The sequence below is a fragment of the Phyllobates terribilis genome, unplaced genomic scaffold (genome assembly GCF_046119375.1).
Source record: "Phyllobates terribilis strain yellow unplaced genomic scaffold, ASM4611937v1 Scaffold_5__5_contigs__length_657084704, whole genome shotgun sequence".
Classification (NCBI taxonomy): Eukaryota; Metazoa; Chordata; class Amphibia; order Anura; family Dendrobatidae; genus Phyllobates; species Phyllobates terribilis.
Window position 1 is genome coordinate 38,455,156 of NW_027362765.1, and position 19,556 is coordinate 38,474,711.

Sequence of the window (19,556 nt, forward strand, 5' to 3'; positions counted from 1 at the left end):
TTTTCTCGCGGTTTAATTTTTCCGTTACTTACATCCCGGGTACCAAGAATGTTAAAGCTGATGCTTTGTCTCGCAGCTTTTCTCCCAAGGTCGGTGCTGAGGAGGAGGGGAGCATTTTACAAGAAGGTGTTGTGATTGCTGCATTGGACTCCATTTTGGAAGATGAGATTCTTAAAGCACAGGAGAATGCCCCATCTAACACTCCCCATGGGAGGTTGTTTGTGCCTAGGACCTTTAGGAGAGATTTGTATGTTGAGTGTCATGAGTCTCAGTTGGCAGGTCATCCAGGAATTTCTGAGACCAAGAGACTTGTGGGTCGCAGTTTTTGGTGGCCTGGATGGCAGAAGGAAGTCATTAAGTGGGTGCGTCAATGTACGGTGTGTGCTAGATCTAAGTCTTCATATACTCCTGCAGCGGGGTTGCTTTGCCCTCTGGAGGTTCCTAGTGCACCTTGGACACATCTGGCTATGGACTTTATTACTGACCTTCCCCCCTCTGAGGGTTTCACAGTCATATGGGTGGTCGTGGACCGTTTTAGCAAGATGTGTCACTTGGTTCCTTTCATCAAACTGCCCTGCGCTAAGACACTCGCTAAGCCCTTTGTCAAGGAAATTTTCAGACTACATGGCGTTCCTACTGACATTGTTTCGGATAGGGGACCTCAGTTCGTGGCTCGTTTTTGGCGTGCTTTTTGTGACAGGTTGGGAGTTCATTTGTCGTTTTCATCCGGATATCATCCTGAGTCTAATGGCCAGACAGAAAGGAAGAATCAGGATGTTGAGCAGTTCTTGCGTTGCTTTGTGGCAGACAATCAGGAGGGGTGGTCTGAGTTTCTGCCACTTGCTGAGTTTGCTCTTAACAACCATACATCCTCTTCTGCTGGTTGTTCGCCTTTTTTTTGTTGTTCTGGGAGACATCCGTCTTTTGGGTCATTCTCCAAATTGGTATCGGCTGTGTCTGAGGAGGAGAGTTTTTCCGGTGATTTGGAGACAGTTTGGACGGATGTGCGTGGTAATCTTCAGGAGGCTAACAAAAAATCTAAGAGGTACTTTGATAGGAAACGGCAAGAGGTTTTGTTTGCTATTGGTGACATGGTTTGGTTGTCCTCTAAGAATCTGCGGTTGAGGATTCCTTCTAAAAAATTGGGTCCCAAGTTTGTAGGGCCCTTTAAGGTGCTTCAGGTAGTTAACCAATCTGCTGTTAGGTTGGAGGTTCCTACCTCCTGGAAGATTAATCCGGTGTTTCATGTTTCTCTGTTGAAAAGATCTTATGTGTCGGATGGAGACGCCTCTGCCACTGTTCCTCCAGTGGTGGAGGACGGGGAATACGAAATTTTCCGCATCCTAAATTCTAGACGGTATAGAGGGAGTTTGCAGTATCTCGTCGATTGGAAGGGTTTCGGACCCGAGGATAATTCATGGGTGAGGGCGGATGATGTTTCTGCTTCCAGACCTGTCAGAGCGTTTCACAAGAGGTTTCCTGATAAGCCTGGGCCTAGGGGATCCGGAGGATCCTCATAGAAGAGGGGGTACTGTTAGAACTCTCCTGTTAGGTTTTTTCTTGTTTGCTGGTCACATGACGTTTTTTGCCTATTTAATCTTGCTCCGCCCTCCTGGCCTTGCTGGACTTCATTGTAATTTCTACTCTTAAGCTAGCCTGGTGCTTAGTTACCTTTCTCAGTCAGTTTAGCTAGGTCTTCGGACCTTTATGTTCTATGTTGTGTGTTTGTCTTTTACTGCTACAATTTCTGCTAGGAGGTGTCCAACTTTATCCCAGTCCCTAGTTCTTGTAGGGATCCCTCCTTGCATCTATAGGTCTTCGTACAGACTAGTCGAGGACTTTAGCGGGTCTGATCGCAGGATCGGGTTCCCGGTTGCATCGTAGGGATCTAGCTTAGTTCTATTGTAGGGACAGATCTCTTTTCTTTCTTTAGTGCTTGTAGCAGATCATAACAGCAGACACCTTACAGTAGGTCCCATTAACAAGGTTGCCCTTTGAAGCGATCACTCCAGGCATCTGCAGAACACCCTGGGAATCCCTTTCCGATCCAGGAAGAGTCTTAGAGGGAAACCCAGCCCTATGATCAACAGATAAGTTGTTTCCGCGGCGCTCTTCTGTTTGTGTGGGGAAGATCCTCCTGTATGTCCCAAGAGATGACCCTGTGGTTGTGCTTATGGAACCTGGCTTTGGAGACAGGTCACCCTTATTTGAAGGTGGACTCTTAACAGGGAAGGATCCCTTGTTGCAGGTCACTGCAAGAGAGGTGACCTCTAGTTCTGACCCACCAGATATATATTTTCCTTTATTGCCTGATCTAGGATTGGAAGGTACAGGGAGAGAAGCCCCAGCTGAAAAGCGTGGAGCCGCAAACCTCCCCCGGTGCTCCGGGACTCACGGGGAGCTGCTCTTTAAAGAGGCCACCTGGGCAGCCACCACTGCTCTCACCACGCCCCCAGCCCCCCGGTGACTAGACATCCTCAGAGTGAGAAGAGCCTAGACCAGGAGAGGCTATCAGCGGCGACTCCAGCTGCAGGGTGCTGCTGTCCAAGCTTGCGGACAGGAGCGGAGACACCGCCCCCAGCAAGCGGAGTCCCCCGGCAGCACGCTGCACTCTCCAGGACCGTTGCCTTGCTCCCCCGCTCACCTTGTCTGGTGTGACCTGGGACAGAACAGGCAGAGGAGAGTTGCAGCCGCCGTGCCGGGAGCCGCAACTCCCCTCAGCAGCTCCGACATCCTCAAAGCGCCGCTGTTCCTTTGAGTCCCCAGGGTCTCCGAGCTTGCTGCGACCTCACTCTTCATGTGCCCCATCCCCTGTGACAGGGCACCTCTAGGGACAGAGGAAGCAGGCTTGGCTGGAACTGATGAGAGCCTCTTGGAAAAGGCTGTCTGCACTGGAGCTGCGGTACTTCTGACAGCAGCTTTAGGCCTCTTCTGAGTGCTCTCCTTTGCAGCGTTAATAATCCTTGTAGCATTCATTTTTCTTCTTTGGGCTTCTCCTGGCATGATCCTGGAATGTTCCCACAGCATATACAGTGGGAGCAGAAAGTATTCAGACCCCTTTAAATTGTTCACTCTTTGTTTCATTGCAGTCATCTGGTAAATTCTAAAAAGTTCATTTTTTTTCTCATTAAAGTACACTCTGCACCCCATCTTGACTGAAAAAAAAAAAACAGAAATGTAAAATTTTTTTCAAATGTATTAAAAAAGAAAAACTGAAGTATCACATGGTCATAAGTATTCAGACCCTTTGCTCGGACACTCATATTTAAGTCACATGCTGTCCATTTCCTTGTGATCCTCTTTGAGTGGTTCTACTCCTACACTGGAGTCTAGCTGTGTTTAATTAAACTGATAGGACTTGATTTGGAAAGGCACACACCTGTTTGTATAAGACCTCACAGCTCACAGTGCATGTCAGACGAAATGAGAATCATGAGCTCAAAAGGAACTGCTCAAGGAGCTCAGAGACAGAATTGTGGCAAGGCACAGATGTGGGGAAGGTTACAAAAGAATTTCTGCATTACTCAAGGTTCCTAAGAGCACAGTGGCCTCCATAATCCTTAAATGGAAGACGTTTGGGACCACCAGAAGTCTTCCTCGACCTTGCCGTCCAGCCAAACTGAGCAATCGTGGGAGAAGAGCCTTGGTGAGAGAGGTAAAGAAGAACCCCAAGATCACTGTGGCTGAGCTCCAGAAATGCAGTAGGGAGATGGGAGAAAGTTCCACAAAGTCAACTATCACTGCAGCCTGCCACCAGTTGGGCCTTTATGGCAGAGTGGCCCGACCGAAGCCTCTCCTCAGTGCAAGACATATGAAAGCCCGTATAGAGTTTGCTCAAAAACACATGAAGGACTCCCAGACTATGAGAAATAAGATTCTCTGGTCTGATGAGACAAAGATAGAACTTTTTGCTGATAATTCTAAGTGGTATGTGTGGAGAAAACCAGGCACTGCTCATCACCAGCCCAATACAATCCCAACAGTGAAACATGGTGGTGGCAGCATCATGCTATGGGGGGTGTTTTTCAGCTGCAGGGACAGGACGACTGGTTACAATTAAAGGAAACATGAATGCAGCCAAGTACAGAGATATCCTGGATGAAAACCTCTTCCAGAGTGCTCTGGACCTCAGACTTGGCTGAAGGTTCACCTTCCAACAAGACAATGGCCCTAAGCACACAGCAAAAATAACAAAAGGAGTGGCTTCAGAACAACTCTGTGACCATTCTTGGCTGGCTCAGCCAGAGCCCTGACCTAAACCCAATTGAGCATCTCTATAGAGACCTGAAAATGGCTGTCCACCAACGTTCACCATCCAACCTAACGGAACTGGAGAGGATCTGCAAGGAAGAATGGCAGAGGATCCCCAAATCTAGGTGTGAAAAACTTGTTGCATCATTCCCAAGAAGACTCATGGCTGTACTAGTTCAAAGGGTGCTTCTACTCAATACTGAGCAAAGGGTCTGAATACTTCTGACCATGTGATATTTCAGTTTTTCTGTTTTTAATAAATTTTCAAAAATTTCTACATTTGTTTTTTTTTCAGTCAAGATGGGGTTCAGAGTGTACTTTAATGAGATAAAAAGATGAACTTTTTAGAATTTACCAAATGGCTGCAATGAAACAAAGAGTGAAACATTTAAAGGGGCCTGAATACTTTCTGTACCCACTGTAAGTCCAAAGGGGATCCCTTTCAAGTCTTCTGAAGTCGCTTTGTCCCAGGGGAAGACAATGCTCAGTAAAAACACAGCAGCTCACTTCCCTGGCAAACCACGCCCCCCCATACTTCCACACCTTGACCAGATCACATATTACCACCACATAGTGACCGAATACTACAAAACTGATCATACATAAAAAAAACAATACTAATATTACCATAAGTGCCATTATTCACATTAGCTCTATACATAGTATATAGTGTAAGGTGTCAGTGTACAGGTAATACAGGGATCACCAGTGACATTATAAACAGGAGCTCTGTACATAGTATATAGTGTATAGCGTCAGTGTACAGGTAACACACTGACTCACCAGTGCCATTATACACACAAGCTCGGTATATAGTATACAGGTAATACAGGGATCACCAGTGACATTATATACAGAAGCCCTGTATATAGTATACAGTATAATGTACAGGTAATACAGGGATCACCAGTGATATTATACACAGGAGCTCTGTGCATTGTAGTATCAGTGTACAGGTAATACACTGACTCACCAGTGCCATTAAACACAGAAGTTCTGTATATACTATATAGCGTATAGGTAACACACTGACTCACGTGTGACATCTGTAGTTGAATTCCTTCATCTTTGCTTTTCTTCTTCATCCAGCGCAGACCGCCACCACTTCTTCCAGACAGACCTTGTCTCTGCAGAAAATAACAGTTATCTAGAGCACCGCTTCCAGAGCACATTCCCCACATCTTCTCCAACTTCTACACTGTCAAATGAAGAAAAAAAGTGACAGTGTCGCCCTGCACAGTAACAGGACCCCCCCTCCATTGAAAACAGTATCCTCAAAAATAAAATACATCACAGCAGTAATAATATCCCTTAAGTAACCCCTACAGTACTAGTGTCCCACATCCATAACATATCGCTATATATGATAGAGGATACTATGTAATAAGAAACGGTGCTATATATAAGAGGACGCTATATAATACAAGACGGTGCTATACTTAACAAAATGCAACGATACATAATAAGGTGCAGAGGAATATATAACAATAGGGAACGCTATATAATATGGGACGGATCGCTAAGTGCGCATCGTTTAAAGGGGTGGTTCATAACTAAATTATATTTTCATCCTAAACTCTATTTAATGCCATAATCTAATCTTGAACTGGAATTCTCAAATGAAGCATCAAATAGGAAATAGTAGAAAAACAATAATGCAGTTAGATAGAGGAGTGTAAGATGGATAGGGACTTTTTAATTAAAGTATATGAGAAAAAAAGATTAAATTGTGTTATTAAATAAAATTTTGTTTCAGACTACCCCTTTAATAGCCTGTTTAAACAGACAGACCACAGTAAATGACTGCTGGACGGTAATGGTTTACCGACTGGTGGTCGTTTAGTGCCATTGGTCACTCCGTGTTAACATACCCCTATACAGAATAAATATTTCCATCCAGTAACTCACCGCTGGCATCTTGTCTCATTACAAGCCTTTGTCTTCTCCAACTTGTCAAACCTTCATGTTGACTTCCTTGCGCCGGGACTAGGTCATTGCAGTTTGCTGCACTGATCACTACGCTCCTGAAAATAAAAAAGGAGTCGTATACAGTATATATACTGCAAATGTCGAGAAGGGGTTAAAGTAAAAACAAAAAAAAAGTCACCTTAAAAATCGGTCACGAAGGTTTACCTTGGGCTCCGGAAAAATCAAGGAAGGTGCTGCAAGGGCTTGAGTGGATTCCTGATGCTGAATCAGCTCTGCAAAACCTTGGACTAAATGGGCCAAGTCTTGCATTTGAGCCACCACCGTTTGGAAGGGTCCATGATTTGGCTTGTGCCAGATATAATGTAATGTCTGCCTGAAGACACAGTCTCAAAAGGCTGCCTATGACAGACTTGGCACAAGCCACTCTGTCTGGCAGACTCTAGAGACATCCTAATACTGTTTAACCTCTGTGCAGGGATTTGGTTTTACAAAAGGATCCAGTGGAATGGTACAATGGAAGGGCTGCCATCCTGAGGTAAGCATGGTGGCCAAGTAGGATCAAAGCAAATAGATCACGTCAAGGACAAAATAAGGATCTGTAAAAAATAGTCTGGAACAAGTCGGGATCAAAACAGGAATACACTAAACCAAACAGGAGCAGAAGAAGCACATCTAGCCAGGGAAACACTAAGCTATATCTCACACTTCCAGCAGCAAGCTGGAAGCCTCAGTAGGGTGCGGTGCTTTCCATTTGGCTGGAGCAGGGAGCTGATAACTTCAGCTTGACAGAGCACAAACCCATACTGCCAGACTGGATGGCACTACAGCATACAAAAGTAAAAGACGGCGTCCATGCCAGGGTGTTCAGTTGCAAAATAAGTGTTTATTCCGCCATCCCAAACCACACGTTTCGACCCTGTGTGGGTCTTTGTCAAGTGATAGAACACAAACCCATACTGCCAGACTGGATGGCACTACAGGTCCCAGCCACACTAACCTTAGTGGCTGGTCAGATCCCGTCAACCAGAGTTTCTGACATCTCGTCTCTCACCAGTGCCAGCTGCAGAGTGAATACGGCGGCCCCTGGCGACAGAAGCAGATGTCTCTGAAGTAGGTTCTGGTGGAGATGTGACAGGACCCTGAGTGTCCCAAGTGTCAGATTAACCCATCCTATGTTATTGTTAAACTGTAAAGTGAGAATTTTGGGGGTCAGCTTATTGAGACAATTGAGGAAGCCTTTAAAATCAAATCCTCAAACCAATAGTGCGTATTGAGGTAAATAAAAGGGAATCAGTTTCTAATGAAAGTGAAAAACTACTATACTTCGCATGGAAAGTGCTTTTAAAAAAGGGATCCCATCAGATGTTCCTACAAAGAAGGAATGGATCATAGATGTAAATAGCAACTTGCAACATAAACAGGTTTATTACTGTAATATACATAAACTAAAGACGTTTGTTCAGACATGGAGATTGTGTATTAGGAAAAAAGAGGAAGAAATATAGGGGGGTAGGTGTAATACTCTTGTCCATATAGTGAATATATAAATATATAACAATATGAAATATTTATTGCTAATGTTATATTGCTATTTAGATAAGAGATGTCTATTAGAAACTACATATATTTTAATTCTAATGTAAGTTCTAACTTGCTTTTCCTTTCTCCTTTACTTATTTGTCGTTACTTTCACTTTCACTGTCTCTGTTATGTGTTGTCTTGTACAGTTTGTAAAAATATATGGTTCCTCCCCTGTATGAGTTCTCTGGTGTATAACAAGACTTGATTTCTCAGCAAAACATTTTCCACATTGTGAACATATAAAAGGTTTCTCCCCTGTGTGAGTTCTCTGATGGATAGCTACATATGATTTCTGATTAAAACATTTCCCACATTCTGAACATGAAAATGGCTTCTCCCCTGTGTGAGTTCTCTGGTGTCTAACAAGATGTGATTTCTCTGGAAAACATTTCCCACATTCTGAACATGAAAAGAGTTTCTCCCCTGTGTGAGTTCTCTGGTGTAAAACAAGACGTGATTTCTCTGGAAAACATTTCCCACATTCTGAACATGAAAAAGGTTTCTCCCCTGTGTGAGTTCTCTGATGGACAACTAAAACTGATTTCTGATTGAAACATTTCCCACATTCTGAACATGAATATGGCTTCTCTCCAGTGTGAGTTCTCTGGTGAGTAACAAGACTTGATTTCTCTGCAAAACATTTCCAACATTCTGAACATGAAAAAGGTTTTTCCCCTGTGTGAGTTCTCTGATGGACAACTAAAATTGATTTATGATTAAAACATTTCCCACATTCTGAACATGGAAAGACCTTCTCCCCTGTGTGAAGTTTCTGATGTCTAACAAAATTTGATTTATCTGCAAAACATTTCCTGCATTCTGAACATGAAAAAGGTTTATCACCTGTGTGAATTTTCTGATGAATAACAAGACTTGATTCCTTTGCATAACATTTTTCACATTCTGAACATGAAAAAGGCTTCTCCCCTGTGTGGATTTTCTGATGTCTAACAAGATGTGATTTACCTGTATAACATTTCCCACATTCTGAACATGAATATGGCTTCTTTCCTGCGTGGGTTCTCTGGTGTCTAACAAGGTTTGATTTATCTGTATAACATTTCCCACATTCTGAACATGAAAAAGGTTTCTCTCCTGTGTGAGTTCTCTGATGGACAACTAAAATGGTTTTCTGATAAAAACATTTCCCACATTCTGAACATGAATATGGTTTCTCCCCTGTGTGAAGTTTCTGATGTCTAACAAAATTTGATTTATCTGCAAAACATTTCCCACATTCTGAACATAAAAAAGGTTTATCACCTTTGTGAATTTTCTGATGTATAGCAAGACTTGACTTATCTGTATAACATTTCCCACATTCTGAACATGAATATGGCTTCTCCCCGGTATGAACTCTCTCATGTCTACCAAGACTTGATTTCTGGTTAAAATATTTCCCACACTGCAAACAAGAAAATCTTTTCTCCTTTGTGTGAATTTTTTTATGAGTAACAAAAGACATTTTGAGGGAAAAATTATCTCTATTTTCTGCACTTGATAATGGCTTCTTTGCTGTAAGAGCTGTTTGAGTTTTAATGCCTCCTTTGTGACTTTTATTTTTCTTAATAGTCTGTGATGAATCAGAACTGTGGACCTGTTTAAAAGGATCGGATGATAGATCTTTGCTGTGAAGGGATGATAATATATCTGGAGTAATGGCATTCACTTCAGTTAAATCTTGTGTGATCTCAAGGTCATCTGATTTAAAAATTGCAGATGTCACTTGTCCCTGTGATCTCCGGGTACACTCATCTGCCAATAAGAACAATTATTATTTTTGAGTAAAATATCCTTAAAAAATGTATTAGCATAACATTTCTAAAATATAAAAAGAAATTGCAAGTTATGTAGTCAAAACCAATTGACAATCAATCAAACATTAGACCTCAGAGCAAAAATGAGTAGAGCATGATGGTCGACCCAGTTTGTTCGTTCTATCTCCCAAATACTGGAATAATAAACTAGCAAAAAGTATTATGTAGGCCAAAATGATACCAATAAAAACTTACCCAATAAATGGTCCATGGAAAATACCAATACAATGGGAAAAAAAAGTTTTTTTGCATTATTCAGAATTTTTTTCCATGACTTAAATAGAAAAAAACAAACTATCAATGTTTGGCATCGCCGTAATCAGACTGATGTGGACAATTATGTCTCCAGCCATTTTTACCACAAAAATTAACGCAGTGAAAGCAAAACCCAAAAAACAATGGCAGCATTGCATTTTTTCACCATTTTGTTGCAGTAAAAAAAAAATGTCCCTATTTTTCAACACATTATATGGGAAAAGGAATGGTGTCATTCAAAACTTCAACTTGTCCAGCAAAAACACAAGCGTAAACACATCTATGTCGACAAAAGGTTATGGGTCTTGGAAGAAGACAAGGAAAACACAAAAGTGCAAACATGAAAAATAATAAGGTCCTTAATAGGTTAACTTCACTTACTCTTTTAACCACTTCGCGCCAGAGCCTGTTTTTGCCTTCGTGACCGGGCCAATTTTTTCAATTCTGACCACTGTCACTTTATGAGGTAATTACTCTGGAACGCTTCAACGGATCCCCCTGATTCTGAGATTGTTTTTTTGTGACATATTGTACTTCATGATAGTGGTAAAATTTCTTTGATATCACTTGCGTTTGATTGTGAAAAAATCAGAAATTTGGTGAAAATTTTGAAAATTTTGCAATTTTCAAACTTTGAATTTTCATGCCCTTTAATCAGAGAGATATGTCACACAAAATAGTTAATAAATAACATTGCCCACGTCTACTTCACATCAGCACAATTTTGGAACCAAAATTTTTTTTTGTTAGGAAGCTATAAGGGTTAAAAGTTGACCAGCGATTTCTCATTTTTACAACAAAATTTACAAAAACATTTTTTTTAGGGACCACATCTTATTTGAAGTGACTTTGAGGAGCCTTTATGACAGAAAATACCCAAAAGTGATACCATTCTAAAAACTGCACCCCTCAAGGTGCTCAAAACCACATTCAAGAAGTTTATTAACCCTTCAGGTGCTTCACAGGAATTTTTGGAATGTGGAAGAAAACAATGAACATTTAACTTTTTTTCACAAAACTGCTACTTTAACCTCAAATTTTTAATTTTCACAAGGGCAGCCAGAAAAAATGGACCCCAAAATGTGTTGTGCAATTTCTCCTGAGCACGCTGATACCCCATATGTGGTGCAAAGCCACTGTTTGGGCGCACGGCATGGCTTGGAAGGTAAGGAGCGCCATTTGACTTTTGGAATGGAAATTTGACTGGAATGGATAGTGGACGCCATGTTGCATTTGGAGAGCCCCAGAGGTGTCTAAACAGAGGAAACCCCCGACAAGTGACCCCATTTTGGAAACTAGACCCCTCAAGGAACTTATCTAGATGTGTGGTGAGCACCTTGAACCCCCAGGGGCTTCACAGAATTTTATAATGTTGAAGTGTGAAAATAAAAAAACACATTTTTAACACAAAACTGCTACTTTAGCCTCAAATGTTTAATTTTCACAAGGGCAGCCAGAAAAAATGGACCCCAAAATGTGTTGTGCAATTTCTCCTGAGCACGCTGATACCCCATATGTGGTGCAAAGCCACTGTTTGGGCGCACGGCATGGCTTGGAAGGTAAGGAGCGCCATTTGACTTTTGGAATGGAAATTTGACTGGAATGGATAGTGGACGCCATGTTGCATTTGGAGAGCCCCAGAGGTGTCTAAACAGAGGAAACCCCCAACAAGTGACCCCATTTTGGAAACTAGACCCCTCAAGGAACTTATCTAGATGTGTGGTGAGCACCTTGAACCCCCAGGGGCTTCACAGAATTTTATAATGTTGAAGTGTGAAAATAAAAAAACACATTTTTAACACAAAACTGCTACTTTAGCCTCAAATTTTTAATTTTCACAAGGGCAGCCAGAAAAAATGGACCCCAAAATGTGTTGTGCAATTTCTCCTGAGCACGCTGATACCCCATATGTGGTGCAAAGCCACTGTTTGGGCGCACGGCATGGCTTGGAAGGTAAGGAGCGCCATTTGACTTTTGGAATGGAAATTTGACTGGAATGGATAGCGGACGCCATGTTGCATTTGGAGAGCCCCTGAGGTGCCTAAACAGAGGAAACCCACAACAAGTGACCGAATTTTACAATCTACTCCTCTGTATAAATTAATCTAGTGGTGGGAAAATAAGTAGATAGGTAAATGGTCACTAAACCCATAGATGAATTCCCACAGAGGTGTCATTTCTATAATGGGGTCACTTCAGGGGGGATTATGCTGTTCTGGCACTTTTCAGAGTACCAGAGCTAAAGAATCCCCCCTGAAGTGACCCCATTTTGGAAATGAAACCCCTCTGGGAATTCATCTATGGGTTTAGTGACCATTTTAACTCAATGGATGATTTCCAGAAACAAGCACGCAATGGAAGGTTTAGATTCTGGAGAACCCCCCCTGGAAATTAAGTGAGCTCTACTCGAATGTGTCATTCACTAAATGAACCAAATGTTTGAATGACAAATTGGGATACATTTTTACAGTTTAAAAACGTGGTTCTGTGTGGAAGATTTTAAAGCAGTCAGTGATGCATAAGGCTGGCAATGATGGGCATTGTGGGCAATAGTAGCGGGTATCACGCCTCATTCCTCTCTTAGTACATACACGACATCTTTTCTGGGGGTTCCTTCTTGTTTCCGTTGCTGGAATAAGTGCAATAAAATGTCGCTCAGTGAGTCTTTTCACATCCTCAGATTCTAATGGATGAGCGGGGCTAACACTTTGAAAGACAAGATTTTCAATTACCTTTTCTTGATAATCAAGAAAAGGATCTGAATTTCCTGCTTTTTTGTACAACACAAAAGAATTGTATGTGGCCACCTGAAACAAATAAATAACCAACTTTTTATACCAGGTATAGGACTTTCTTGATACTTGGTATGGCTGTAGAACCTGGTCTGCAAGGTCCACACCCCCCATGTGTTTGTTGTAGTCAATGACTGACACAGGTTTTTGCTTCGGAGTGGTGGATCCTAGTTCTACAGTGGCCCTTGTGGCATCTGTGTGGATCGAGCTGAGGACAAAAATATCCCTCTTATCCCTATATTTCAGGGCAAGCAGCTCTCCGTTGCGTACAGCCCCTGACTGCTCCTTTTGAAACTTTTGGTTGACCAATGGTTGTGGAAACCCCTGACGGTTTTTACGGATGGTCCCACAAGCCCCGATGTTGTGTTCAACCAGACTTTTAAATAGGGGTATGCTGGTGTAATAATTGTCCACATATAGATTGTAGCCTTTTTGAAAAAATGGACTTATCAGCTCCCAAACAATTTTTCCAGATGTCCCCAGATAAGTAGGGCATCCTGGTGGGTTTAGTTGGCTATCTTTCCCCTCATATATGCGAAAAGCGGATGTGTATCCGGTTGAACTTTCGCACATTTTATAGAGCTTTATTCCAAACCTTGCCCTTTTAGATGGGATAAATTGCTTGAGGTGCAGTCTTCCTTTGAATTTTACAAGGGACTCGTCTATAGAAATATTTTGTGTTGGGGTGTAGAGGCTTAAGAATTTTTCTGACAAATTTTCAATGATGGGTCTAATTTTATATAACCTGTCATGTTCTGGGGCATTTCTGGGCAGGCATTGACTATTGTCGTTAAAATGCCAAAACCGCATGAGCATTTCATAACGGGTCCTAGGCAGAATGACTGAAAACATAGGGGTGGCTTGAACAGGGTGGTTGGACCAGTAGGATCGAATGCTCGGTTTTTTAACAAGCCCCATGGCAAATGTAAGTCCTAAAAAATTTTTTATTTTCGGGACATTAGTTGGTGTCCATAAATTTGCCCTAGCATAGTAAGATCGGGGATTCTGGCTTATGAATTGGGACGCGTATAAATTTGTTTGCACGACAATATGCTCTAGCAAGCTGTCTGTAAAAAACAAATTAAAAAAATGAATTGGTCCAAAATCTTCCACCTCCACATTTATACCAGGAATGGCGTTGAAATCAGGGCTGAATGGAGCAGCCGAATCTGAAGCCTCCCATCTGGGAAATGCTAGATCATGTGGCAACGCCCCTTGTACACTGGCGTGCGCCAATTCACTAGTAGCAGGGACAGCGCTTGTACTGGGCAGTGTTCCCTGATTTGGAGACGTTTTTCCAGTAGCGCTATTTGCCCCTATTGCTGTACTGGTCCTTGGGCTTGAGGATGGAACAGAATCACTTCTCATTTCTGGGCTCTCAGTGTCGCCGCTACTAAAGCCCTCAAAATCCATATCTCCATCTGAGATTGCGCTGTTATCAGTGTCAGAACACAGCAGGGCATACACCTCCTCTGCGGTATAAGTCTGACGGGCCATTTTATTTTTATATTTTTTGACTGGACTGAACGGACCGGACTGAAAGGACGGGACCGGACTGGACTGACCGGACTGATCTGACAGGACTGACTGACTGATCTGACAGGACTGACTTACTGACAGATCTGACAGGACTGACTTACTGACAGATCTGACAGGACTGACTGACAGATCTGACTGACTGACAGATCTGACAGGACTGACTGACTGACAGATCTGACAGGACTGACTGACAGACAGATCTGACAGGACTGACTGACTGACTGACAGATCTGACAGGACTGACTGACAGATCTGACAGGACTGACAGGACTGACTGACAGATCTGACAGGACTGACAGGACTGACAGGACTGACTGACAGATCTGACAGGACTGACTGACAGGACTGACTGACTGACAGATCTGACAGGACTGATGGATCTGACTGGACTGATCTGACAGGACTGACAGATCTGACTGGACTGATCTGACAGGACTGACTGACTGACAGATCTGACTGGACTGATCTGACAGGACTGACTGATCTGACAGACTCACTAACCCTAACTCTTACTTTCTTTTTTATTTTTTATTTTTTTTACTTTCACAGTGGCAAGGCTGACAGCTCTTGTCACACTGTTTCTCCTCTGCTCTCTCACTGAGATCGGAGGAGAAACTGCATTTATCAGGCAGATCGCCCGGGAAAGTTTGTTGCTAAAACAAACTTCCCTGGTGATCTCTCTGATTGGCTGGTGTGACGCTGACATCATCGAGACCTGAGCCAATCAGGTCTCGATGATGTCAGAGGTCACAGCACCGGGATCCCCGCTGCTGACAGGTATGTGGGGGGTCCCGATCGCCGACCACCGGCTGTCCCTATCTTTTAAATGCCGCGATCGCTATGGATCGCGGCATCTAGAAGATAGGAACAGGTTAACATCATGGGGACCTGATCCAATCAGGTCCCCATGATGCCACATGTCAGAGCTATCGCTCTGAACCGGTACCGCAGCGCTAGCAGGACCCTGGGGGTCCTGAGCGCTGCGGGACCACCCACCGTTTTTAAACGTCGGCGCTGCACAGAGCCCAGGCAGCGCCGACGTTTATGTACAGTGGGCGGTCCTGAACCGGTTAATAAAGGGGGACTTTTATTTTCTGGCCTCTCAGACTCAACCATGAATGGCTACAGTACAAGTTCTTATACAATGTCCATTTATAGAATTCTTAACAGAGAAAATATCTTTCAGGCTCTAAGGCTATGTGCCCACGATGCAGAAATGCTCCGGATTTTTCCTGAGCGTTTCTGCATCTCCCTGGCAGAAAAAAACACATGTGGATTGTACATGCGGATTGTACATGCGGATTGTACATGCATTTTTCCTGCAAGGGACATGCGGATGTGAAGCGTTCTTCACATGCATTTCCGCATGCGGGTTGACAAGCGCTTTCCAAGCGATTTTAGCATCACTTGGAAAGTGCTTGTCAACTTGGTCACACTATATAAATCCATGCAAACGTACCTTCCGATGGCCCCCGGAGTCTTGCTTCGCTCCGTCCTGGCTGCTGGCAGATCGCGATACACTGCACTGAAGGACCTGCCGTCACATGACTATGACGTCAGCGCAGGTCCTCCAGTCCATCGCGATCTGCCGGCATGAGAGGACGAGCGCACCGGGGGCCATCAGAAGGTAAATATTATATTTATTTTTTATTTTATTCTTTTTTTCACAGGTACTATGTTACCCGGGTCTGGAGGAGAGTCTCCTCTCCTCTAGACCCGGGTACCATCCGCACATTGAACGCATGTATTCCGCATGTGCTTATCTAGTGAAGCGGAATACAAGCATTCCAATGCAAGTCAATGGCGGCGAAAACGCAGCGCTTCCGCAAAATAATTGGTAGTGCTGCGTTTAATCCGCAGCATGTGCACAGCACATGCGGATTATCATTGGGAAACATGGCAGGCCTTCTACCATGCGTTTTTTAAGCGTTTCTGCAGCGCTTTTGCCGCTGCGGAAATGCTTAAAAAACGCATTGTGGGTACACAGCCTAAAAGGTAAAAATATCAGACTTTTATGTATTAAACGGAACCTGTCACCAGGTCTTCCCCATATACAGTATGGCCACCACCATTAGGGCCTCTTTTACAGCATATTAGAATACTGTAAAAAAGTCGCAAATCCACTCAGTAGATCCAAAAAAGGGAAATTAGATCTACCGGTAATTAGATTTCCAGGTAGTCCCTCAGAACAGGAAACCAGGAGGTAGTCTTTCCTTGACCTTTATAGGATATAGGGACTGTAGTGTCTGCCGGACTAAGAGACTCAGCAAATGAGGGTTCCTATTTCCAAATCTGATTCATTCTGCTCCAAGAATGTCCAGCCGGTGAGAGGCATCCTGGCCAAGAAGAAGGTGGGAGATGTAACCTTCTAGTGGCTTGGAAAGAACGTGGTCCTGATGAGAGGTCATGGGAGTTCAGGAAGAAGAATCTGGCTTCATCTTCTCTGCAAGGAGTCCTCAGGGGCTTGAAGAAAAGGGGGCGTAAAGGGAGGGGTACTGTAGCTTCTACCGGCGCCTTCGCATGGCTCCCCTCTTTCCACCATGTGGGGACACCGGCTTACTCACCGCCCCAGCCGCAGCAGCATCCTTGGAAGCTGTCTCCTCATCCTCTGTGTGCACCGCACTGTGTCCCGGCGGCACGCCTAGTATGCGTGCTCCCCTACCCTTAAAGGGGCAGCGTGCGCACATGGCAAAATGCCCCTGGCTGACAGTAAATCATCAGCAAGGTGTCTCCCAGCCAATAACTGTGAGGCATCTTGTATAAAAGGCACCCTCCCCAATAAGGAGATGATTGAGCATAGTTATTGTTAGGTGGTTTGGTGTGTGCAACTATATGTTGCCAGGTCCCCGGTCCCTAGTCTGTTAAAATCTTTCCCATATCCGGTGTCCAATTAATCCAGTATAGTTTTTCCTAGTTCCTGTGACAGCTTCGGCGGTGTCTCTATCCTGAAACCGCATCAGCGGTACCTGTCTGCTATCCCGAAACCTGTTAGCCTGAACCTGTCCCAGTGGCCATCCTGTCTAAACTTGTCCCAGTGGCCGTCCTGTCTGCACAGTCTGAACCTGTCCACGTGGCTGTCCTGTCTGCTCAGTCTGAACTTGTCCAAAGTGGCTGTTCAGTCTTGTTTGAGAATCTGTAGTAAATGTCTCTGACCCCTGGGTTCAGCTGCTACTGCTGGACGCCGCCCTGGAGTGGCACCTGGCAGCTACCTGCCGCACAAGCCAGACCTCACTACTAGAGGCTCCAGCGAACACCAAGTTACTTGCTTAGTTACGCCCCTGCAGGGTAAGTCCGGGCCGTGGCACAGTGGATCCACGAACCATGTGTGCCACTTACAAGCATAGCAAAGAAAGATAACAGAGGTTAACAGGCCGCTCCCACCTCCACCCTCCAGTGTCTTTCAAATTACCAAAGAAGGATGCAAATGGTCTATATGAACCAATAGCAACTCATCTACAAGATAAAACATAAGGGAGGAGAAATAATAGTGCTGTCCTGAGGGACTATCTGGAAATAGAATTAATGGGAAGGTCCAATTCCCCTTTTCCAGTACGTCCCTCCGTACAGCACATAGGAGCAATGCCAGAGAAACTACAGCTACAGCTGTAATGAGGACTGCTGTAGACCAATAATAAACCCACATGTGCTTGAAAAAATTGGATTGTTCTTTCGGTTATCCTAAGCTCCAACAGAACAAAACCTTGGATACAGATAAGCTTACCATACCACAAGGAGTCCTGCAGGACAGAGGCCCTGAATTGTCGAAAGACTTATCCAATACCCTTTAGAATATGGATAAATGGGCACAGCATTGGGCTGTTTATACATTACACACCTCAAAGCCCACTGACGTCTATTCTAAATCCATAAATCCCTAGGCCTGAACTCAGGAGTTGGACCACCATTGAAGCTAAAGAAATATACAACCGTAGTTTGGCAGGTAACCTCCCCTGGGTTTATGATCACATCATCTGGTAGAGGAGCATGTTTCATCACTCCTGTGATGCTGATGTTAATTACAGAGGGAGTTTGATGAAAGTGGCCTCAAAAAATGCACTTACCATCAGTCGTGCCAATCATGAACTGATTTGTTATATCCGTATCTCCTAATAAAGGACCTCGTTCAAACTCAGAGAGCTGGTAGAAAGAACCCTTCTCACAGGAGACAGACTGTATAAACAGGGCTGGACTATATCCCCAAGACAATGGGTTTGAATTAGCACCTATACAAGAGACTTGTCCCGACGTATGCAAAAAAAAAAAAAAAAATTCTTGGCAAATGGGACAGATTATCAATCTTGGGCTCACTCCGCTTGGAAGAACAATGAACTTAATGTAAGTCCACTACAATGTGCAAATATATGAGGAAACAGCAAGGAATCTTCCCAATGATCTTTTACGCCTAGTCTGCAACACAGACAAGGGGCCAAACTCTAGAGGAAAGAAGGTCTCCTCCCAATCACATAGCCTAAAGAGTTGCCCTATGTTCACACGGTGCGTTTTTGGTGAGTTTTCGCAGCGTTTTTTCTGCGCAGAAATGGGCCAAAAAAGCTAGCGAATCCTTGTACCAGCTAATGCAATGACAATCCTGAAGTGCTGTGCACATGATCAGGAATTTCCGTCAGGACTATCATTACATTTAAACCTGCAGCTTGTCAATACTTCGTGCGTTATTGCCACGTTTTTCACCCATTGACTTCAATTGATTCAGTCAAATTCGCAGCAAAAAAGCAGGTATAAAAATATTTGCGAATTTTTGCTGCGTATTTGACTGACTTAATTGAAGTCAATGGGTCAAAAACGCAGCAAAAACGACCAAAGAATTGACCACGGGTGACAGGCGTCGGCTGATGAGAAACTACCCCCCCCCCATCAGCCTATGGCTGCTGCTGCCACTGCTGTGAGCTGTCATCAGCCGGCGTCTGTGCTCGCAGTGAAAAAAAAAAAAGTTACAATTAGTGAATGTTAAAATAAAAACACATTATACTCACCTATCCGCCGTAATCCCAATATCCCACGGCTATCGGCTCACCCGGCAGCAGGCTATACAGTGCACAGCGCAAAGCTGCCGGGACAGAGGTCACATGAGTTCATTAGCTGACCATCAACTGATGAGATCCGGTGACCTCATTTACTGCACTGCTCCAAGAGAATTTTCTAACGCAGCATCGGTGCAATAAGTGAGGCCACTGGAGCTCATCAACTGAAGAACTCATGTGACCTATGTCCCAACAGCTCAACGCTATACACTGACAGGGGTGATTACACTCCTGTCAGTGTATAGAGCGCTGTCCTCTAGAGCAGTCAGTGATTGCGAGTGTGACTGCACTACAAGTGACCCAGATCGCCGTTGGACACTGTGGATTATGTCATAACGGCGGATAGGTGAGGG

At 43.8% G+C, this 19,556-nt stretch overlaps 1 protein-coding gene across 2 annotated transcripts in view; it reads right to left on the reverse strand.

Annotated features, from left to right (window-relative positions):
- Nucleotides 1–7,667: 7,667 nt before the first annotated feature.
- LOC141270632 (uncharacterized) overlaps nucleotides 7,668–19,556 on the reverse strand; it is a 29,982-nt gene continuing 18,093 nt past the window's right edge. Inside the window, exon 5 of one of the 2 annotated variants that reach the window (XM_073680706.1) lies at nucleotides 7,668–9,516. In XM_073680706.1, coding sequence (XP_073536807.1) covers nucleotides 7,850–9,516 — 1,667 coding nt within the window. In that variant the 3' untranslated portion in view covers nucleotides 7,668–7,849. The remainder of the gene's footprint in view (nucleotides 9,517–19,556) is intronic. The other variant, XM_073680707.1, reaches the window with a different exon arrangement.